General features: G+C 45.8%; 1 protein-coding gene across 1 annotated transcript in view; it reads right to left on the bottom strand.

The window, feature by feature from the left end:
- The window catches only part of SLC23A1 (solute carrier family 23 member 1), a 129399-nt gene that overhangs the window by 47876 nt on the left and 62974 nt on the right, over nt 1–18549 (bottom strand). Inside the window, exons 6-9 of the mRNA XM_053465375.1 lie at nt 10695–10876; nt 10421–10541; nt 7640–7796; nt 1070–1217 (exon numbers count right to left, since the gene is read on the bottom strand). Of these exons, the coding sequence (XP_053321350.1) occupies nt 1070–1217; nt 7640–7796; nt 10421–10541; nt 10695–10876 (608 nt within the window). The remainder of the gene's footprint in view (nt 1–1069; nt 1218–7639; nt 7797–10420; nt 10542–10694; nt 10877–18549) is intronic.

Raw genomic sequence — 18549 nt, 5'->3', positions numbered from 1 at the left:
CTGCCAGCACTTCCCACGGGGGGGGTTTGGGTGCCGGCACGGGAGGTTGTCTAAGCTCTGCTCCCCCCCCCGGACTTACCGGAGCAGACTCCCGGGTGTCTTGCGGGGCCGGCTGGGGACATCTACGCAATACGCGTATACACTGGATGTGCCGGTCCCGGAAGTTTACATATAGTTATAGTTACATATAGTTGTATTGCGTAGATGTCCCCCGCCGGCCCCGCAAGACACCCGGGAGTCTGCTCCGGTAAGTCGGGGGGGGGGTGCAGAGGAGGACAGTGGCAGCATATCTCGGGGGGGGGTGCAGAGGAGGACAGTGGCAGCATATCTCGGGGGGGGAGGAGGAGGACAGTGGCAGCATATCTCGGGGGGGGGGAGGAGGACAGTGGTAGCATATCTCGGGGGGAGGAGGAGGAGAGTGGCAGCATATCCCGGGTAGGGAGGACAGTGGTAGCATATCTCGGGGAGGGAGGACAGTGGTAGCATATCTCGGGGAGGGAGGACAGTGGTAGCATATCTCGGGGAGGGAGGACAGTGGCAGCATATTCACACTTGTAATGACACAGGTATATACACGCTGAAATAACAAAGTTTGCCTTTATAGGACTGTGAATTTGCCACCTTAACCTAACTAAATGTTTGCTTACAAAGGCTTTTGCTTACAAAAGTTTGACTGGAGCTAGTCAGTGCAAAGGGGGTTAGTGTCAGACTTGTAAAAGAATAACACAGATCTTGCGAGCAGTGCACTTTAGGTTGGCTTGCCATTCCTTTTAGATTTCCACCTTTGCCTTGGCGTAAATAACTTACATGACCCTGTGGTAGTAAGGCTTACACAGAGAGTGGGGCCTGAAACGAAGACAGGGTTCTACATGAGGTAAGTGGGAGAGGGGTGAGCCTTGGTTTAGTGGTGTGAGAGATAAGAGGGAGATGAGTGTGTGTGTGTGTATGTATACAGGGGGGGCTGAAGAAATAGGACCCCGCTCCCACGACCGGAAGGATTCGCACCCCAGGCATGCTAAATCTGGGCAGTCACCGCTATATACAAATTCAAGATTTAGTTAAAAAATACCTATTAATAGCGTGAACAGGTGGAGGAGGGGCTCCCGATAATCGAGCACAGGCATAGTAATCACCCATGGATTCAACGATACCAGCCAGTGTAGCACTAAACATTCCTAATACTCCAGCAATTGTTACTGTAGGTACTCCCCATTGACCTAGAAGAAACGAATAATAATTTTAAAACTTACAAATAAGTAGAACATTTGTATAACACAGTTACATATCTTAGAAAAAAACAATTGATTGAATGTTTACAGAAAAAAACATGATGAAAACTTACATAGCACAAGTTATCATTGATTAGCTAAAGGCCAATTAACAGGAATCTGGAGGAACCATAAGAAAAATTAGGATAGTTTATATTTTACACATTTGAAGAGGGAATTATTGAGTGACAAGGTGTTATGGTCTAGCTGCCTTTCTGCTGCATTGCTGGAAGCTATTACAGCCTGGCTGGATTGCCATGGCTACACTCCTGTCGCTCCTGTGACTCAGCCCATTGTCCAGCCCACAGCCAGCCCCTTTTGGCTATTTAAGCAGCTACACTTCACTTCCTCCTTGCCCTTGTGTTGTTTCCATCTCTGTGTTCCTGAATTCCTGTGCATGACCTGGCTTTCTCTGACGTCCCTCTCGGCTCCTGACTTCGCTGATCTCCATATTCCTGACCCCGGCTTGTCTGAGTACCCGTCTTGGTTCCTGACCCCGGCTTGTCTTTTGGTATATGCTCTTGGATCACGATTTGGCTTTGTTCGCTATTGTTATTACAATAAAGGTGATTGCATTTTACGTTTCGTGTCTGTCTGGTTCCTGGTCCCTAACATTACTCAAGGGCCATGAACCCAGAGGGCGCAGGCAATCCACCATGTTTTTACCAGTCTGGACCAGGTAGACCAGCGCATGGACCAATTTGCGTTAGCTCTCCAGACCTTGTTGCTCCGTACTGCGCATTTGGCTCCGCCATCTCAGGTCGCCACTGCACAGGCTGCCTCTATACCTGCTGCTGCTTCAGCTTCATCTGCCACTGGTGATTTTAATGCTGCTAGAGGCTTGACAGGGTCCGCCCCGCTTCCCCAGCGTTATGGGGGCGACCCTAATTTATGTCAAGGTTTCCTGAACCAGGTCAGTATCTATCTGGAGATGGTACCTCAGGCTTTTCCGTCTGACAGGAGTAAGGTGGGCTTTGTGATTTCTTTACTCTCAGACAGGGCCTTAGCATGGGCGAATCCCCTTTTTGGGAGTCACAGAAACCTGTAGTACACAATTACCCTGAGTTTGTTGCGTCTCTTAAAAGGGTATTTGATGTACCGACTCGCTCCACTTCGGCTGCCAAACGACTAATATCCATTCGGCAGGGTACAAGGACGGTTTCAGACTATGCTATTGAGTTTTGTACCCTGGCCGCTGAGGTTGGTTGGAATAATGAGGCTCTCGTGGCTGCTTTCTCTAATGGGCTCTCGGATATACTTAAGGATGGGATCGCGGCCCGGGACCTTCCCAGTGATTTGGAGGAATTGGTCTCTTTTTGCATCCTTATTGACTCACAAATCCGTGAGAGACCATCCTTCCGGGAGATCCTGCGGAGGCATCCTATACGTTTAGCCCCAAGCTTTTCATCCCCACCCGTGTCTCCCTCTCCTCCCATGCCTCCTGGTCTCGACTCTTCGGGCGATGTGGAACCCACGCAGCTTGGATTTACCCGTCTTTCAGTTGAGGAGAGAGCCTTTAGGAGGAGGGAGGGTCTCTGTCTTTACTGTGGTAAAGCAGGGCACCTGTTGCAAACTTTCCCTACACGTCCGGGGAGACGCCTGCACCTAAGGCTCCAGAGGGGTCAGTCCTTAGGTTGCATCTCGGCGTCCCCAGATATCCAGAAGGATAAACCTCTAGTCTCCATGGGTCTTACTTGGGGCAAGATTTCCGTCATTTCAGAGGCACTCATTGACTCGGGGGCAGCGGGTCTTTTTATTGACAGTACCTTTGCCCAGAAGCACTCTATCCCGTTGCAGCTTCGGACTGCTCCACTTGCCATTGAGGCGATCAATGGCAGAACGTTACAGCCACCGCAGGTCACCCATGAAACCGCTCCTTTATCTATGGCTGTTGGGGCTCTCCATCATGAAATTATACAATTTCAGGTGATACACTCTCCTCATTATCCTGTAGTCTTAGGATATCCGTGGTTGCGCAAACATAATCCCGTGTTTGATTGGGTAAGGGCCGAAGTCTTGGCATGGTCGCCTAATTGTTCCAAGACATGCCTAGGGATAGTGGTGAAGTTGCTAACCACTTCTCCGGTCTCTTTGTTGCCTGAGGAGTATCAAGAGTTTCAAGATGTATTCGATAAGGGCCGGGCTGGTGAGCTTCCACCTCACCGCCCGTACGATTGCGCCATTGAGCTGCAACCTGGTGCCATACCCCCTCGAGGTCGAGTCTACCCGTTATCTGTCGCAGAGAATAAGGCCATGGAGGAGTACGCTGCGGATGCGCTGTCCCGGGGCTTCATCCGTAAATCCTCCTCCCCTGCTGGGGCCGGATTCTTCTTTGTGAAAAAGAAGAGCGGCGAACTGAGACCCTGTATAGATTACAGGGGGCTCAACCATATCACGGTTAAAAATGCCTACCCTATTCCACTCATTACCGAGTTATTCGATCGCTTGAAAGGGTCCAAGGTGTTTACAAAGCTCGACCTGCGAGGGGCGTATAATTTAGTAAGGATAAGGGAGGGCCACGATTGGAAAACCGCGTTTAACACCAGGAGCGGGCATTATGAATACCTAGTATACCTAGATGATATTTTGATCCATTCCACCTCCATAGAAAACCACCACGCTGATGTAGCCCGAGTCCTACAGAGGTTACGAGAGAATAATCTCTTTTGCAAATTGGAGAAGTGTGAGTTCCACGGCAAACAGGTCACCTTTCTGGGGTACGTAATTTCAGAGGTCGTTTCCGCTATGGATCCTGAAAAACTCTCGTCTGTTCTCGAGTGGCCACGACCGGTAGGTCTCTGCTCCCTTCAACGGTTCCTCGGCTTCGCTAACTATTACAGGAAATTCATTCAGAATTTTTCCTCTATTGTTAAACCTCTTACGGACATGACCAAGAAAGACACCAATGCCTCTCTCTGGTCCCCAGGGGCCATCAAAGCTTTTGAGTCATTGAAGGCCGATTTTGCCGCAGCTCCTGTTTTGGTACACCCGAAACCCTGAACTTCCACTCATTCTTGAGGTCAATGCGTCTGAGACAGGGGTAGGCGCACTCCTGTCTCAACGTCCTACTCCTGAGAGCCAGTTGCACCCATGTGGGTACTTCTCCAAGAGCTATGTGCTGCGGAATGCAGCTATGAAATTGGCGACCGTGAGCTGCTGGCGATAATACTCGCTCTCAAAGAACGGAGGCATTTGCTCGAGGGAACTTCCGTACCAATCTTGATTCTCACGGATCATAAAAACCTCACCTACCTGTCCAAGGCTAAACGCTTAACTCCGAGGCAGGCCCGTTGGGCATTATTTTTATCCCGTTTTAATTATGTGGTCTCGTACCTGCCGGGGACCAAAAATGTCCAGGCCGACTAAAGAAGAGTGTCCTCCTAGTCCGATTATTCCCCCAGACCGAGTACTGGCTACCATACGTACCAGCATAACATCTCCCCTCGGGGACAGAATACGGGCCGCTCAAGTAGATGCACCTGCTGAAACCCCCTCAGGGCGATATTTTGTACCTGTCAACCTGCGTACCAAGTTACTTTCCACCTATCATAATAGACGGGAATAGACTTCTCTGGTCGGTTTCCCGTCTCTTCTGGTGGCCAGGAATTAACAAAGATATTGTTGACTTCTTAGCGGCCTGTCCAGTCTGCGCGCAGACTAAATCACCCCGTCACCTTCCAGTGGGCCTTCTCCAACCCATACCTAATGGTGAGAGGCCATGATCAAACCTTGCCATGGATTTCATAGTCGACCTTCCGCTGTCTAACGGTAACACAGTTATCCTCATGGTTGTCGAAAATGATACACTGCATACCATTCAAAAAGCTCCCTTCCGCTTAGGAATTGGCTATGGTTTTTATCAAGGAGATCTATCGGCTACACGGGGTTCCCAAAGTCATATTTTCTGACCGGGGTAGCCAGTTTGCCTCGATTTTGGAAGGCCTTCTGTGCGCAACTACATAGAAACATAGAAAGTGACGGCAGATAAGAACCACTAGGCCCATCCAGTCTGCCCAACCTCTGAGTACTTTCCTTTAGTACTTGCCCTTATCCTATATCTAGCTTGGCCTTATGCCTATCCCATGCTTGCTTAAATGACTTTACTGTATTAACATCTACCACTTCTGCTGGAAGGCTATTCCATGCGTCCACTACCCTTTCCGTAAAGTAATATTTTCTGATGTTACCATTAAACCTTTGCCCCTCTAATTTATGGTTGTGTCCTCTTGTTGTGGTAGTATTTCTCCTTTTAAATAAACTTCCTTTACCTTGTTGATTCCCTTTAAGTATTTAAATGTTTCTATAATATCCCCCCTGTCCCGTCTTTTTTCCAGGCTATATAGGTTAAGATCCTTTAACCTGTCCTGGTAAGGTTTATCTTGTAATCCATAAACCATTTTAGTAGCCCTTCTCTGCACATTTCTATATCCTTCTGGAGATACGGTCTCCAGTACTGTACACAATACTCCAAGTGATGTCTCACCAGTGATCTGTACCACGGCACGAGCACTTCTCTCTTTCTACTGCTAATACCTCTCGCTATACAACCAAGCATTCTGCTAGCATTACCTGCTGCTCTACTGCATTGTCTGCCTACCTTTAAATCCTCAGAAATAAGTTCCCCTAAATCCCTTTCCTCACACGTTGAGGTTAGGACAGTATCAAATATTCTATACTCTGCCCTTGGGTTTTTATGCCCCAGGTGCATTACTTTGCATTTATCTACATTAAATGCCAATTGCCACAGCTCTGACCATTTTTCCAGTTTACCTAGATCGTTTGCCATTTGGCTTCTTCCTCCAGGAACATCAACCCTGTTGCAAATTTTTGTGTCATCAGCAAATAAACAAACCTTTCCATCAAGACCATCTGCAATATCACTAATAAAGATATTAAAGAGAATGGGTCCAAGTACAGATCCCTGAGGTATCCCACTGGTAACAAGACCTTGTTCTGAATATACACCATTGACTACAACCCTCTGTTGTCTGTCACTCAGCCACTCCTTAATCCATTCAACAATATTGGGATCTAAACCCAGAGATTGCAGTTTATTTATAAGTCTTCTATGTGGGACAGTGTCAAAGGCCTTACTGAAATCCAGACGTGCAATGTCTACTGCACCACCTTGATCAATTACTTTAGTCACCCAATCAAAAAAATCAATAAGATTTGTTTGGCATGATCTTCCTGAGGAAAACCCATGTTGTTTTTGATCTTGAAACCCATGTATCCAGGTATCCAACTCTCCTTCTCCTCGGCCTACCACCCACAATCGAATGGGGCTGCGGAAAAGGGCCAATCAGGCCTTGAAGCAATTCCTGCGGTGCTATATCTCGGACCACCAGAGTAACTGGTCGGATCTGCTACCCTGGGCGGAATTTGTTCATAATAGTGCTGTCTCGACCTCCACCCGGTTCTCTCCTTTCATGGTGAATTATGGGTATCAGCCATCCATGATTCCCAACAATTTCACTTCCCAGGGGATTCCGGCACTAGAGGATCATCTCCAGCAGATCCGTTCCACATGGGTGCAGGTCCTGGAGGTACTACCACACTCACAACAGTGTCAGGAGCTCCAGGCTAATCGTAAACGCCTACCCGCACCTTCCTTTCAGGTCGGGGAGAGGGTCTGGGTATCCTCTAGAAATCTCCACCTCCGGGTGCCCTCCCAGAAACTGGTTCCCGGGTATGTGGGGCCTTTTCGTATCCTCCGACGGGTAAACCCTGTGGCCTATGCCCTGGATCTTCCTTCCAACATGCACATCCACAATGTGTTCCATGTCTCGCTGTTGAAACCACTGATCGTTTCACTACAGCTGCTCTTCGTCCCCGTTCAGTGATTGTTGACAACCATGAGGAGTTCGAGCTCCGCTCCATAGTCGACTCTCGTTGATTCCGTGGGAAGCTTCAGTATTTGGTCCATTTGGTCTTGTACAGCGGGCAATTACTTTCAAGGGATCCATGTATAAAGTGGATATAGAGGCAAAGGTGATAATTGTTAACCTTATTTGCATGCACCTACCCAGAATCCCTTGTGGTTGTGGCAGCACCATGAGGGAAAAACAGGCCTGTTTAATAATACTTCTACTACATACATACATACATACATACATACAGGCCTTCTGGCTTGTCTGGTGTCTGTAGATGACTGTTTAATAATACTTCTATTACATATATATATATATATATATATATATATACACACACATACACACATCATAGTAGACTTGTTTTGTTTTCTTGCAACAGCCGCCATGTTTTTAAATACATAGAGAAGGACATAAACCTGAACCGCCCTGGTTACATTGTCTAACAACAATAATGACCAATTTATACAAGATCCCTTGCACATATAATTTAGTACTTACATGGATATGGAAAGCGGAACCAAGGAGAACTGGTCATGATTGAACCCCTTGCATCAGTTCTTGCACCATAGCCATATGTTTTACTATCTTTTGGAAATACACCGCTTAGGGTTAAAATATAACACAGAAGCCACATCACCATAACAGCCATTATTATCTAAAAAAAAATATTTATTATAGATTAACTTCCCATCACATATAAATGTACATAATTGCTAAACATGCATTAATTATGTTTCAGAGACAGCATAAAAACATATTTTTGCTTATAAAACTGAAAACTATCAAAAAGTTTTAGTAATCATCTTTATATTACAATTATATACTGTATGTGTGTTATTAGTTTTTACTTCCCTGATACCTTTAACACATACATAGCTCTGTACCTTTTGACATTACAGTTTTAGGCATATAAGCATACCTGGAAACTTCTGGGCTTTGGCTACCCGGAGCCTTCCCTTTCGGGACGCGGCCAGGACTGCACACTGACGTCGGGGGGGGCGGGCGTTCGCGCTGACGTCTGGGGGGCGTTCACGCTGACGGCAGCGGGAAATACTCCCATTTAAAGGAAAAACGGGCGGCGAGTGAGGCGTGTCAAGAGCCTGGAGGATTCGGGTATTGACCCGGAGAACCAGAGGAGCATCGCTCACCCGGCAATCCCGGAGAGTTCCCAGGTATGCATATAAATGTATAAGGTCTTGTAGCTGGGAATAGGAATGAAATACATGGAACTAGAATGTATCGGCAAGAAATGTTTATTGCCTTAATGAATATAAGCTGGCCTCGACCAATAAAGGCTTACACCTCACGCAGATACGTGAGAGACGCAAGTAGCAGTGTATTCAGTTATCTATGTTTTACTAACCGCAAGCGCCATCTGGCTATATCTAGTTGCAGGAAAGTATCTAATATTTCCTTCTAACTGTTTTCTGCCTTTCTGCCTATTTCCGCATAGTTTCAAGATTAACCAATTAATAAGCTTTACGTAACCTGACGTCCCTCTTTCCGGACACTATATAATCTATAATATAAACAAAATAAAGCAGAGTGATTTTGGACGTACATTTTGCACGTACATTTATATTCACATAATTTGGAGCAGTTCAACAATTGAAGAAAGGCTTTATTGGAAAGCATCCAAAACAAGAGGGCACCCATGTTGGCATGGACTGGGGATGACTCAGTGGCCCTGGCACCTTAAGGCAACTGGATACACGTAGTCACAATTTATGTTTTAAAATTCCTGCAACATGCAGTTGCATACTGCAGGACAGCATCTGCTGCAGGAGTGGAAATAAGGGTAAATATTGGGGACATTTGGACAGTGGCCTAGTGGGCCAGATGGCTAGTATGTGCCTGGTGGCATGACAGTTTTAAACAGCCTTGTGTATTGTGACTAATAAGCATTTTTTAACAGCATATATAAGCCCTATGCACCCAGTGGCCATTTTTCTATTGCCATTGAATGAAAAATGGAATACTTTTATTTTTTTGTGCCATTTAAATACTTTTATCAATATTTTTATAATGTTTAACCTGGACTGGCCTTCTAAAGGGGAAATCAGCAAAAAGAAGCATGAGGAAAAGAGGAGGTATAGATTCATTCCACGGACACTCTCAGACTGGTTTACAAGTGTTTGTTATTTTGGCTAGTGTAATGGGCCAAAAAGTGCCTAAACATTGTTCAGGTCTCTTTTGCTACCTGGACAGTATTGGGGAAGCGTATCATACATTTGGGGGGCAGTCCTGGTTACAATATGACAAACAGTTTAGGCAGAGAATGGCATATAGACAGGGGCTTTGTTGAGGCCATAAGGACATCCTTCTGTGATTGTGGGTTATGGCTCCAGGTATACGTCATTCGCAGCCCTTTTCAGGTGCAGCAGCCTCCAGGTCGCCTGCTGGGATGCCAAAGGGTTACTGTCGGAGGTTTAATGAGGGGCAGAGCAGGTGCGGTACTATCTGCCATTTTAAACACGAGTGTTTAGTTGGTCAGTCCTAACAGAAGGGTTCATGGTGGTCTCAGTTTTCCGATCTGGCGCTTGAAAAGGATGCGGTTCGGGTTTAGATTGGACGTTTGAAAACAGACCAGGCAAGGAGAGGCCATTTTGTGGTCCTGTAGGCTCCTGTAGGTAGCCCAGTCTTGCGGGTAGCCCAGTGGTGCGGGGTCGGGCCTGGTGTGGAGGGTTCGCTACTGGTGCAGTTAAAAGTGTTGGCTTATAGTAGCCGTTTCTGGATTTATAGTTTTTTGTTATTACAAGGTTTGCATGTGTTCACGTGGTATGCCACGTGCATTGTCATATTATGTGATATATGGTAATTAAAGTTATTTTGACATTGCTGTCACTGTGCGGAAGGAGAAAGCAGACTGCACCATGGCCAAAATGTATTAAATAGCTGACTTTAATAAAGAACAATGTTAATGATTATCCCTGTGTTGTCACCATTGATGTTGACGCTACCTCAGTCAAGTTGTTTTATTAATCTGTTATTTTGGGGTGTTAACAGAGTTAGTCTGCATAAAATCTAAATATATATTTGGTTTAGAAGCTGCTTTTGCAGAAGAAAGTAGATACATGGCAAAACAGAAGAGATTTGCATAATCTCAAACATATGCTTCTCTATTTCATGCCATTCTAATAAGTATGTTTTTCACGAAAAGGTTAATTTGATGTAATGAGTGAAAGGAAATATTGACCATGCCTAGTATTTTGAAAGTGCTGCAGAATGAAGAAGAAGGTAGAAAAAAAGTGGGTCAAAAATAGACATATTTTGTCTTACCGGAAACATCTTGAAAATTTGTATTTTATATGCCCTCAGTCCTTTTCCGTACTGGTATCCAGGAAAGATGATTGTTTTGTTTCGAAGGTACTGTGCAAACAGTATTATCAATACTAGAGTCCTAGAAATATGATTTCCATAACAATTGTTAATCATATATCTGTTTGAATACTTTATTTTTTAAACTTGAAAAATTGTAATGAGTAATTACCGTAGTTTTATTAAAATATAAAGCACAAAAAGATAGAATTTTCTAATAAATGAAAATACATACATGATTGATATGCCCCAGTGGGATCCTACTCTTTGTCCAGCAGCTTCAAATACAGATAGACCAATTAAAGATATTGTTGGTGCAACAGTAAGAGGTCCAATATAATTGAGCAGTGCTCCTGGTAAGCCAGTAAGCCCAATGAAAACTTCTACTATACTTGACATTATAATAGCACCTTGTATCTGAAAAAAAAATAAACACACACATGCTTAAACCAGATAAGTGGATCACAGTTTTATCTATACATCACACATCTACAGGCTTAGAATATTCCAGGCTTTTATGCACATATACTTTAAAGAAGCAACATGATATAATCTGTGGTGTCTCTACAAATGTGAATAGTACAGGGAGCATATGAATTCATGCTCCTAAGTGTAGGTGTGTGCACTGACCTATGCTCCAGTAATGGCCAGGAGCTTTAGTGGCATAGGCCAATGGGACCAGGGCATATCCTGTCTTATCTGGTTTGAGCTGGTTCTAGGGGGTATGGGTCACAAACCCAGGTCCATACAGACGACTGTAAAGACCCAGAGCACCCAAAGATTGTGTGCAGGAGTTACGGTGCAGTAGCGGAGTTGGACAGGGCCCGGTGCAGGGCGACAGCACTCTCCCGGTGGGTATCTAGGGTTGCGCAGCCACATACCAGTGCCCTGACATAGCAGCAGATGATGACAGAACAGAGCAGAACTTGGAGATACCCTGCAGGCACCCTGGACCAGGCATGAGACATAGCACTGGAATCATGTGCAGGATGCTGCAGGCTGAGAGTATGGAAGTAGGGAAGCTAAGCAGAGTACAGGAGAAACATAGCGAACAAGGGTCAGGGAGACCAAGCAAGAACCATAACCAGACAAGATACACATAATACAGGGCACAACAGGGAACAAGACAAGGAATACTCAAGATCCGACACGAACAGGACAGGACACCCCTCTACCGAGGTTACAAGACAGAACACCCCTCTACCGAGGTTACAAGACAGAACACCCCTCTACCGAGGTTACAAGACAGGACACCCCTCTACCGGGGATACAAGACAGGACAACCCTCTAACGGGTATACAAGACAGGACACCCCTCTAGCGGGGATACAAGACAGGACACCCCTCTACCGGGGATACAAGACAAGACACCCCTCTACCGAGGTTACAAGACAAGACACCCCTCTACCGGGGATACAAGACAGGACACCCCTCTACCGGGGATACAAGACGCCCCTCTACCGGGGATACAAGACAAGACACCCCTCTACCGGGGATACAAGACAAGACACCCCTCTACCGAGGATACAAGACAAGACACCCCTCTACCGGGGGTTCAAGACAAGACATCCCTCTAACGGGGATACAAGACAGGACACCCCGCTGCTGGGGATACAAGACAGGACAGGGCAGGACAACAAGGCACAGAGCTGACAAGACTGACCAGGCTGACCAAATGCAAAGAAACCACAGGACCAAACAGGACTAGCCTAAGACTATATGATAACTATGGGAGATTCCATCACACTTTATGGCCATAGTATGCTTAGCCCACCACTTCACCAAAGTACTCCAATGACGGTGGGTCCTAACGCTAGAGCCTGCCTACAGAGGAACTAAACATGAACCAAACATAAAATCCAGACACATATCAAAGAGACATACCTGTAGATTGCAGACTGAAACAAACAGAACGCACGGGTGGGGCACACCTTATAAAGGAAGCTGAAGCAAAGAGCAAGACTGGAATCAAGGAATCAGAGGTTCAGGACAGAACATACAGAAATCTAGAAATGGATCACAGCAAGACAGGGAAACAAAAGACATGCAGCTCCGCAGCCTGGGTAGAACGTGACAGGTAACCACACGGGCAGCGTCCCTGGGGTCAGGCCCGGACTGGCCATCGGGCACACCGGGCATTTGCCCGATCGGCCGGGCCACGGCAGGGCCGCATTGACTTTGGGGCTGATGGAGCTGCAGCTCCAGGCCCCTACCCTACCTATGGCCGCATTAACCGCCGCAAAAACCCGATGTTTTAATTTAAACCCTTTGCGGCCGCAGACCCCTATGGCTGGCCATGGTGGGGGCTTCCCGGCCCCTTAGAGCAGGGCCCGCCTTTGGGGTGTGCGACCGCACAGGGCTCCACACTCCAGGGGGCGGCGGCGGCACCCCTCCAGAGACGGACAGTAATGTCCGCCGCTGGAGGAGCAGGCTCGCAAGGGAGCGAGCCTTGAGTGATTTTAAGCCGCGCCCACCGCTGTCCGTGCCCTCTGACCCAGAAGAAGACAGAGAAGACAGAAGAACTGAAGAAGAGGAACGAAGAGGAGGAAAAGGAGCTGTAAGGAGAAAAAAGGAAAGGTAGGAAAACATTCAGTGAGAGTGGATTGGTATATATGTGTGGATTGGTATATATGTGTGGATTGGTGTATATGTGTGGATTGGTATGTATACGTGTGGATTGGTGTATACGTGTGGATTGGTGTATACGTGTGGATTGGTGTGTATACGTGTGGATTGGTATGTATACGTGTGGATCGGTATGTATACGTGTGGATTTGTGTATACGTGTGGATTGGTATATGTGTGTGGATTGGTAAGTGTGTGAGAGTGATGGGTGTTATGCTGTACCATTTCCAATGTCTTTTTCATGATCTAATTATGCTCTAAAAGTACATCATAACTGCCATCACTCTATACTATTCCATACAGTGGCAGAGCTGGGAGGCAGGACTCCTGAAAGGTAAGTGAACTTCAAAGAGGGAGAGGGTAGATAGTTAGGAGAGGGTAGTTGCGGCGGGCTTAAGGGGCTCTGCGTCAATGCGGCCATATAGGACCAGTCAGTCCGGTCCTGACTGGGCTTATTTTAAGGTGGGGGCCTGGAGATGCAGCTCCATCAGCCCCTAAGTCAATCCTGCCCTGCCACAGGTGCAGTCGCAGTTGCTGCTTGCTCCGGCAACAAGGTAAGTAGGGTGAGGGAGGGGGGTGCAGTGAGAAGAGGCAGAGGGGGGTTAGATAGTGAGAAAGGGGGAGAGGGGATAGATAGAGGCGGTACATATTGAGAAGTGGGGAAGGGGGTTACATAGTGAAAAGGGGGAACATAGTGAGAAGGGGCAGATAAGATGAAGAGAGAAGGAAGTGTAAATGCGTATGAGAATGAATGAATAAATGTGTGGATGAATTGTGTGAATGCGTATGACAATTAATGAACTCATGTGAGGATGAATTGTGTGAATGATTTGTGACACTGCATTAATGAATGTGTTAATGATTTGTGTGAATGATTAAATGCAAAGATGGTACATGAAGGGTGGGCTTTAACAATAAATAAATAAATAAATAAATATGGGCTGCTCAGGCTTAAATGCCCGGGCCTATTTTTTTGTCCCAGTCCGGGCCTGCCTGGGGTTACCCTGGTCTGACACTGGTGTTTAACCAGAATGAGGAATCTGCACACTCCAAAGGAACTCAGGTGCTTAACTGTGCCAGGAAGAGCTAGCTCCCCAGTAGATCAAAATAAATAAAGGCTCCAGGCACCCTTCTGTTTTCTCTTTCTAATTTTCAACTAATTACTCTTTTTACCCCTAAATGTTATTCAAGTATATGCCCTCAAGGACTAGTGCCAGCATATACATATATACAAGCAACATAAGACACATCATTCCTAGTAGTCTTGAATGTCTAAACCTTTCAAAGAAATAATTACGTATTAGTTGGGACAAAAAAAATATATACAATGGTGTAGGTAGTTTCAACAAGATAAAAGGGAAAGTAAAGTGTGGTTTATGCACTATTTATGTATATTTTCTTGTACCGCATTTGCTCGATCATAAGACGAGGCTTTTTTCCAGAGCAAATGTGCTGAAAAATACCCCTCGTCTTATAATCAGACCTCAAATAGGTCTGACTATGAGACTAAGATCCAGATCCCCCGCAGCGATGCAGGGGACCTCGATCCTCCTGTCCCCCCCCCTCCTCCAATTTACCGGCGCTTCTGAGTCCCCGGTGCTTAGTCCAGGCAGCGTGTAGAGCTCTACGCGATCTGCGTAGACAACTTCCGCTGCAGCGGACAGCTCTACACGCTGCCCGGTCTAAGCACCGGGGACTCAGATGCAGGGGACCTGGATCCTCCTGTCTTATGTCCCCCCCAACTTACCGGTGCTTCTGAGTCCACGGTGCTCTACACGCTGCCCAGACTAAGCACCAGGGACTCAGATGCAGGGGACCTGCAGAGTCCCCGGTGCTTAGTCCGGGCAGTGTGTAGAGCACCGTGGATTCTGAAACACCGGTAAGTTTGGAGGAGGGAGGGGGAGGGAGCATTAAATGGGGGGGCATAAGGCATTTCTGGAGGCAGAGTGCTCTGTGAAATGCCTTTTAACCCCCTTAATGCCACTCTGCCTCCAGAAATGCCTTTTAACCCTCTATACGCCACTCTGCTTCCTGAAATGCCTTATACCTCCCTATATGCCACTCTGCCCCATAATATGCCTTTTAACCCCCTAAATGCCAGAGTGGCGCATATAGGGGTATAAGGCAATTCTCGAGGCAGAGTGGCACATAGGGGGTCAAAAGGCATATCATGGGGCACAGTTGGCATATAGGGGGTTAAAAGGCTTATCATGGGGCACAGTAGCATTTAGAGGGTTAAAAGGCATACCATGGGGCACTGTGGCATATTGGGGGTATAAGGCATTTCTGGGGCAGAGTGGCAAGCCAGGGGGCAGATGTGCATAACTGGGGGGGCAGGTAAAAAAAAAAAAGGAAATAAAAACAAAATATTTTTCTCAATCATAGCTTTTATTAACAAACAATTGTTCACATAGTTTACATGAATTAACATTTACCGTTAAAACTCTTTTCCTATAGGGTCGTCTTATATTCAGGCTTTTTCTTTTTTTCATAAATTAATATTCAGATTTTGGGGGGTCGTCTTATAATCAGGGTCGTCTTATAATTGAGCAAATACGGTATTTTCTTTTTTTATATTGTACCAACTATCTACAATATACCCTCATTTTTATCTTGTTGAAACTACCTACACTATTGTGTGTGTGTGTATATATATATATATATATATATATATATATATATATATATATATTTTATTATTATTTTGCCCCAACTATACAAGAGTGAGAGTGTTTATCTTGGGTTGCAGCTGTACCTAGTTGAGAAGTATTTTCTCTATATTTATGCATCACTTGGTACCCATATTTTGCGATATCAGTAATACCCTTCTTTATAAATAACTATTTAATCAAGAAATTTTGTTTGCCTCCATAATCATTGTTGCCAGGAACATTTTATTGTAATGTGACACAATAAATATAGAAACTGTAAAAATGCCTTTGTTGCCATGTTTTCATGCGATTAAACCTTCACCGTAAATAATAAATAATACAAAAAGATATAATAGTAATTATATATGCAGGTATAGAACAACCCTCAGGGTATGGTTGGTCTTCTGATCCATCCAATTCAAAACCAAAAACACAAACGGGGTTAGCAATAAAATATATCGCTCTAATAAACAGAATAAACTATCTGTTCTATATTCCAAGTCTAGAGTTGGCATAAACACACTAGACAAGCATGGAGCGGAATGCGCCCTAAAAGAGGAAAAGTAGGCTGATCTATAACTAAACTTTATAAAATATAAGATAAATAGTCACTACAAATAATCAGTACAAATCAGTAAAAAAATCAAAGTCACTGTTCAGACCTTTCCATAAGAGGGGTTTTAAATCATAAATGATTTTTTAACCTGTGATATATGAATTCTAGTCGTTTAGGATCACTGTTGTGCAAAGTGAGTGGAAACACTGTGTTTTATAAATCCCTTGAATACCGTATTTATCGGCGTATAACACGCGCCCTCCCCAGGACCGGAAGTGAGGGAGACGTGGCTGCAAATCGTGGAGCTCTAGGTTTCATTGGCGTATAACACGCAGGCAGAGCCGGCCTTAGGCGTTGTGGCGCCCTGTGCGGACTACTCCTCTGGCGCCCCCCCTCACTACCCCCCCTCTCTGCCCCTTCAAACTACCCGCCCTCTCTGCCCCTTTAAACTACCCCCCCTCAAACTACCCCTCCCCTCTACCCCTTCAAACTACCCCTCCCCTCTGCCCCTTCAAACTACCCCCCCCTCTGCCCCTTCAAACTACCCCCCCTCTGCCCCTTCAAACTACCCCCCCCTCTGCCCCTTCAAACTACCCCCCCCTCTGCCCCTTCAAACTACCCCCCCCTCTACCCCTTCAAACTACCCCCCCTCTGCCCCTTCAAACTACCCCCCCCCCTCTGCCCCTTCAAACTACCCCCCCCCCTCTGCCCCTTCAAACTACCCCCCCCCACTTACCTTGTTGCCGGAGTCCTGCGGTAAGAGCGGGAGGCATCCGTCTTCTCGCTCTGCCGGCATTTCATGTTGAGCGCCGGTATAGTCCGGCGCTCAACATGAGATGCTGGCATTGCGACGGAGTCACGGAGAGTAAGGGGCGCCGAGTGGTTGCCTACAACTTCACGAGCAACCGCTCGGCGCCCCTGACCGGGACTTAGATTAAAGCATCGTTTTTTTTTTAAAAACTTTATTTAACATCAATGATGTTAAATAAAGTTTAAAAAAAAAACAATAAAAAAAAAACGATGCTTTAATCTAAGATCCCGGTCAGGCGCCCCTGCAACCATGGCGCCCTGTGCGGTCGCACAGGTCGCACACCCCTAAGGCCGGCCCTGCACGCAGGTAGGGTTTCAGCTTCATATTTTAGTTATAAAAATGCGTGTTATACGCTGATAAATACGGTATATTACGTATATATTCCTCCACTCTGACATGCAGGAGTCTGGTGGTACGGCACACTAATTTTAGTCCATATGGACAGGTTAATAGAAAGATTTTTAGGTTAATAGAAAACAATTTTAGAATAACAAGTAATAAAATGTTTTAGTGTATATATTTTACCGGTCACTATTGATGTATATTCAGTTTTTTTATTTTCATTTTTTTTCTCATTGTTCTACATGCCAAGTCAGAACCACAAGCAACAAATCCTTCAGTCTGATTGAAAGGATTTTTTCAATCGTTCTAGATTTTAAATCTTTTAGATAGCTTTTTACTAGTCAGGCACACTGGTTCGAGATGACAGAAAAGCAACAGTAATTCAAATAACCACTCGTTACAACCAAGGTATGCAGAATACCATCTCTGAACACACAACACATCGAACCATGAAGCAGATGGGCTACAGCAGCAGAAGACCACATAGGCTGCCACTCCTGTCAGCTAAGAACAGGAAACTGTGGCTACAATTCGCACAGGCTCACCAAAATTGGACAGTGGAAGACTGGAAGAACTTTGCCTGGTCTGATGTCTCGATTCCAGCTGCGACTTTCAGATGGCAGGGTCAGACTTTGGCATAAACACCATGAAAGCATGGATCCATCCTGCCTTGTATTAACGGTTCAAGCTGCTGGTAGGGGTGTAATGGTGTGGGGGACATTTTCTTGGCACACTTTGGGCCCTTTAGTACCATCATTTCAATGCTATAGCCTACCTGAGTATTTTTGCTGACCATGTCCATCCCTTTTATGATCACAGTGCACTCATCATCTGATGGCTACTTCAAGCAGGATAATGCACCATGTCACAAAGCATCTCAAACTGGTTTCTTGAACATGCCAATAAGTTCACTGTACGCCAATGGCCTCCACGGTCACCAGATCTCAATCCAATAGAGCACCTTTGAGATGTGGAATAGGAGATTCACATCATGGATGTGCAGCTAACAAATCTGCAGTAACTGTGTAATGCCATCATGTTCACATGGACCAAAATCTCTGAGGAATGTTTCCAGCACCTTGTAGAATGTATCCCACGAAGAATGA

This window comes from Spea bombifrons, chromosome 4, assembly GCF_027358695.1.
Source record: "Spea bombifrons isolate aSpeBom1 chromosome 4, aSpeBom1.2.pri, whole genome shotgun sequence".
Lineage (NCBI taxonomy): Eukaryota > Metazoa > Chordata > Amphibia > Anura > Pelobatidae > Spea > Spea bombifrons.
This window is presented reverse-complemented; position numbering and strand designations above follow the sequence as displayed.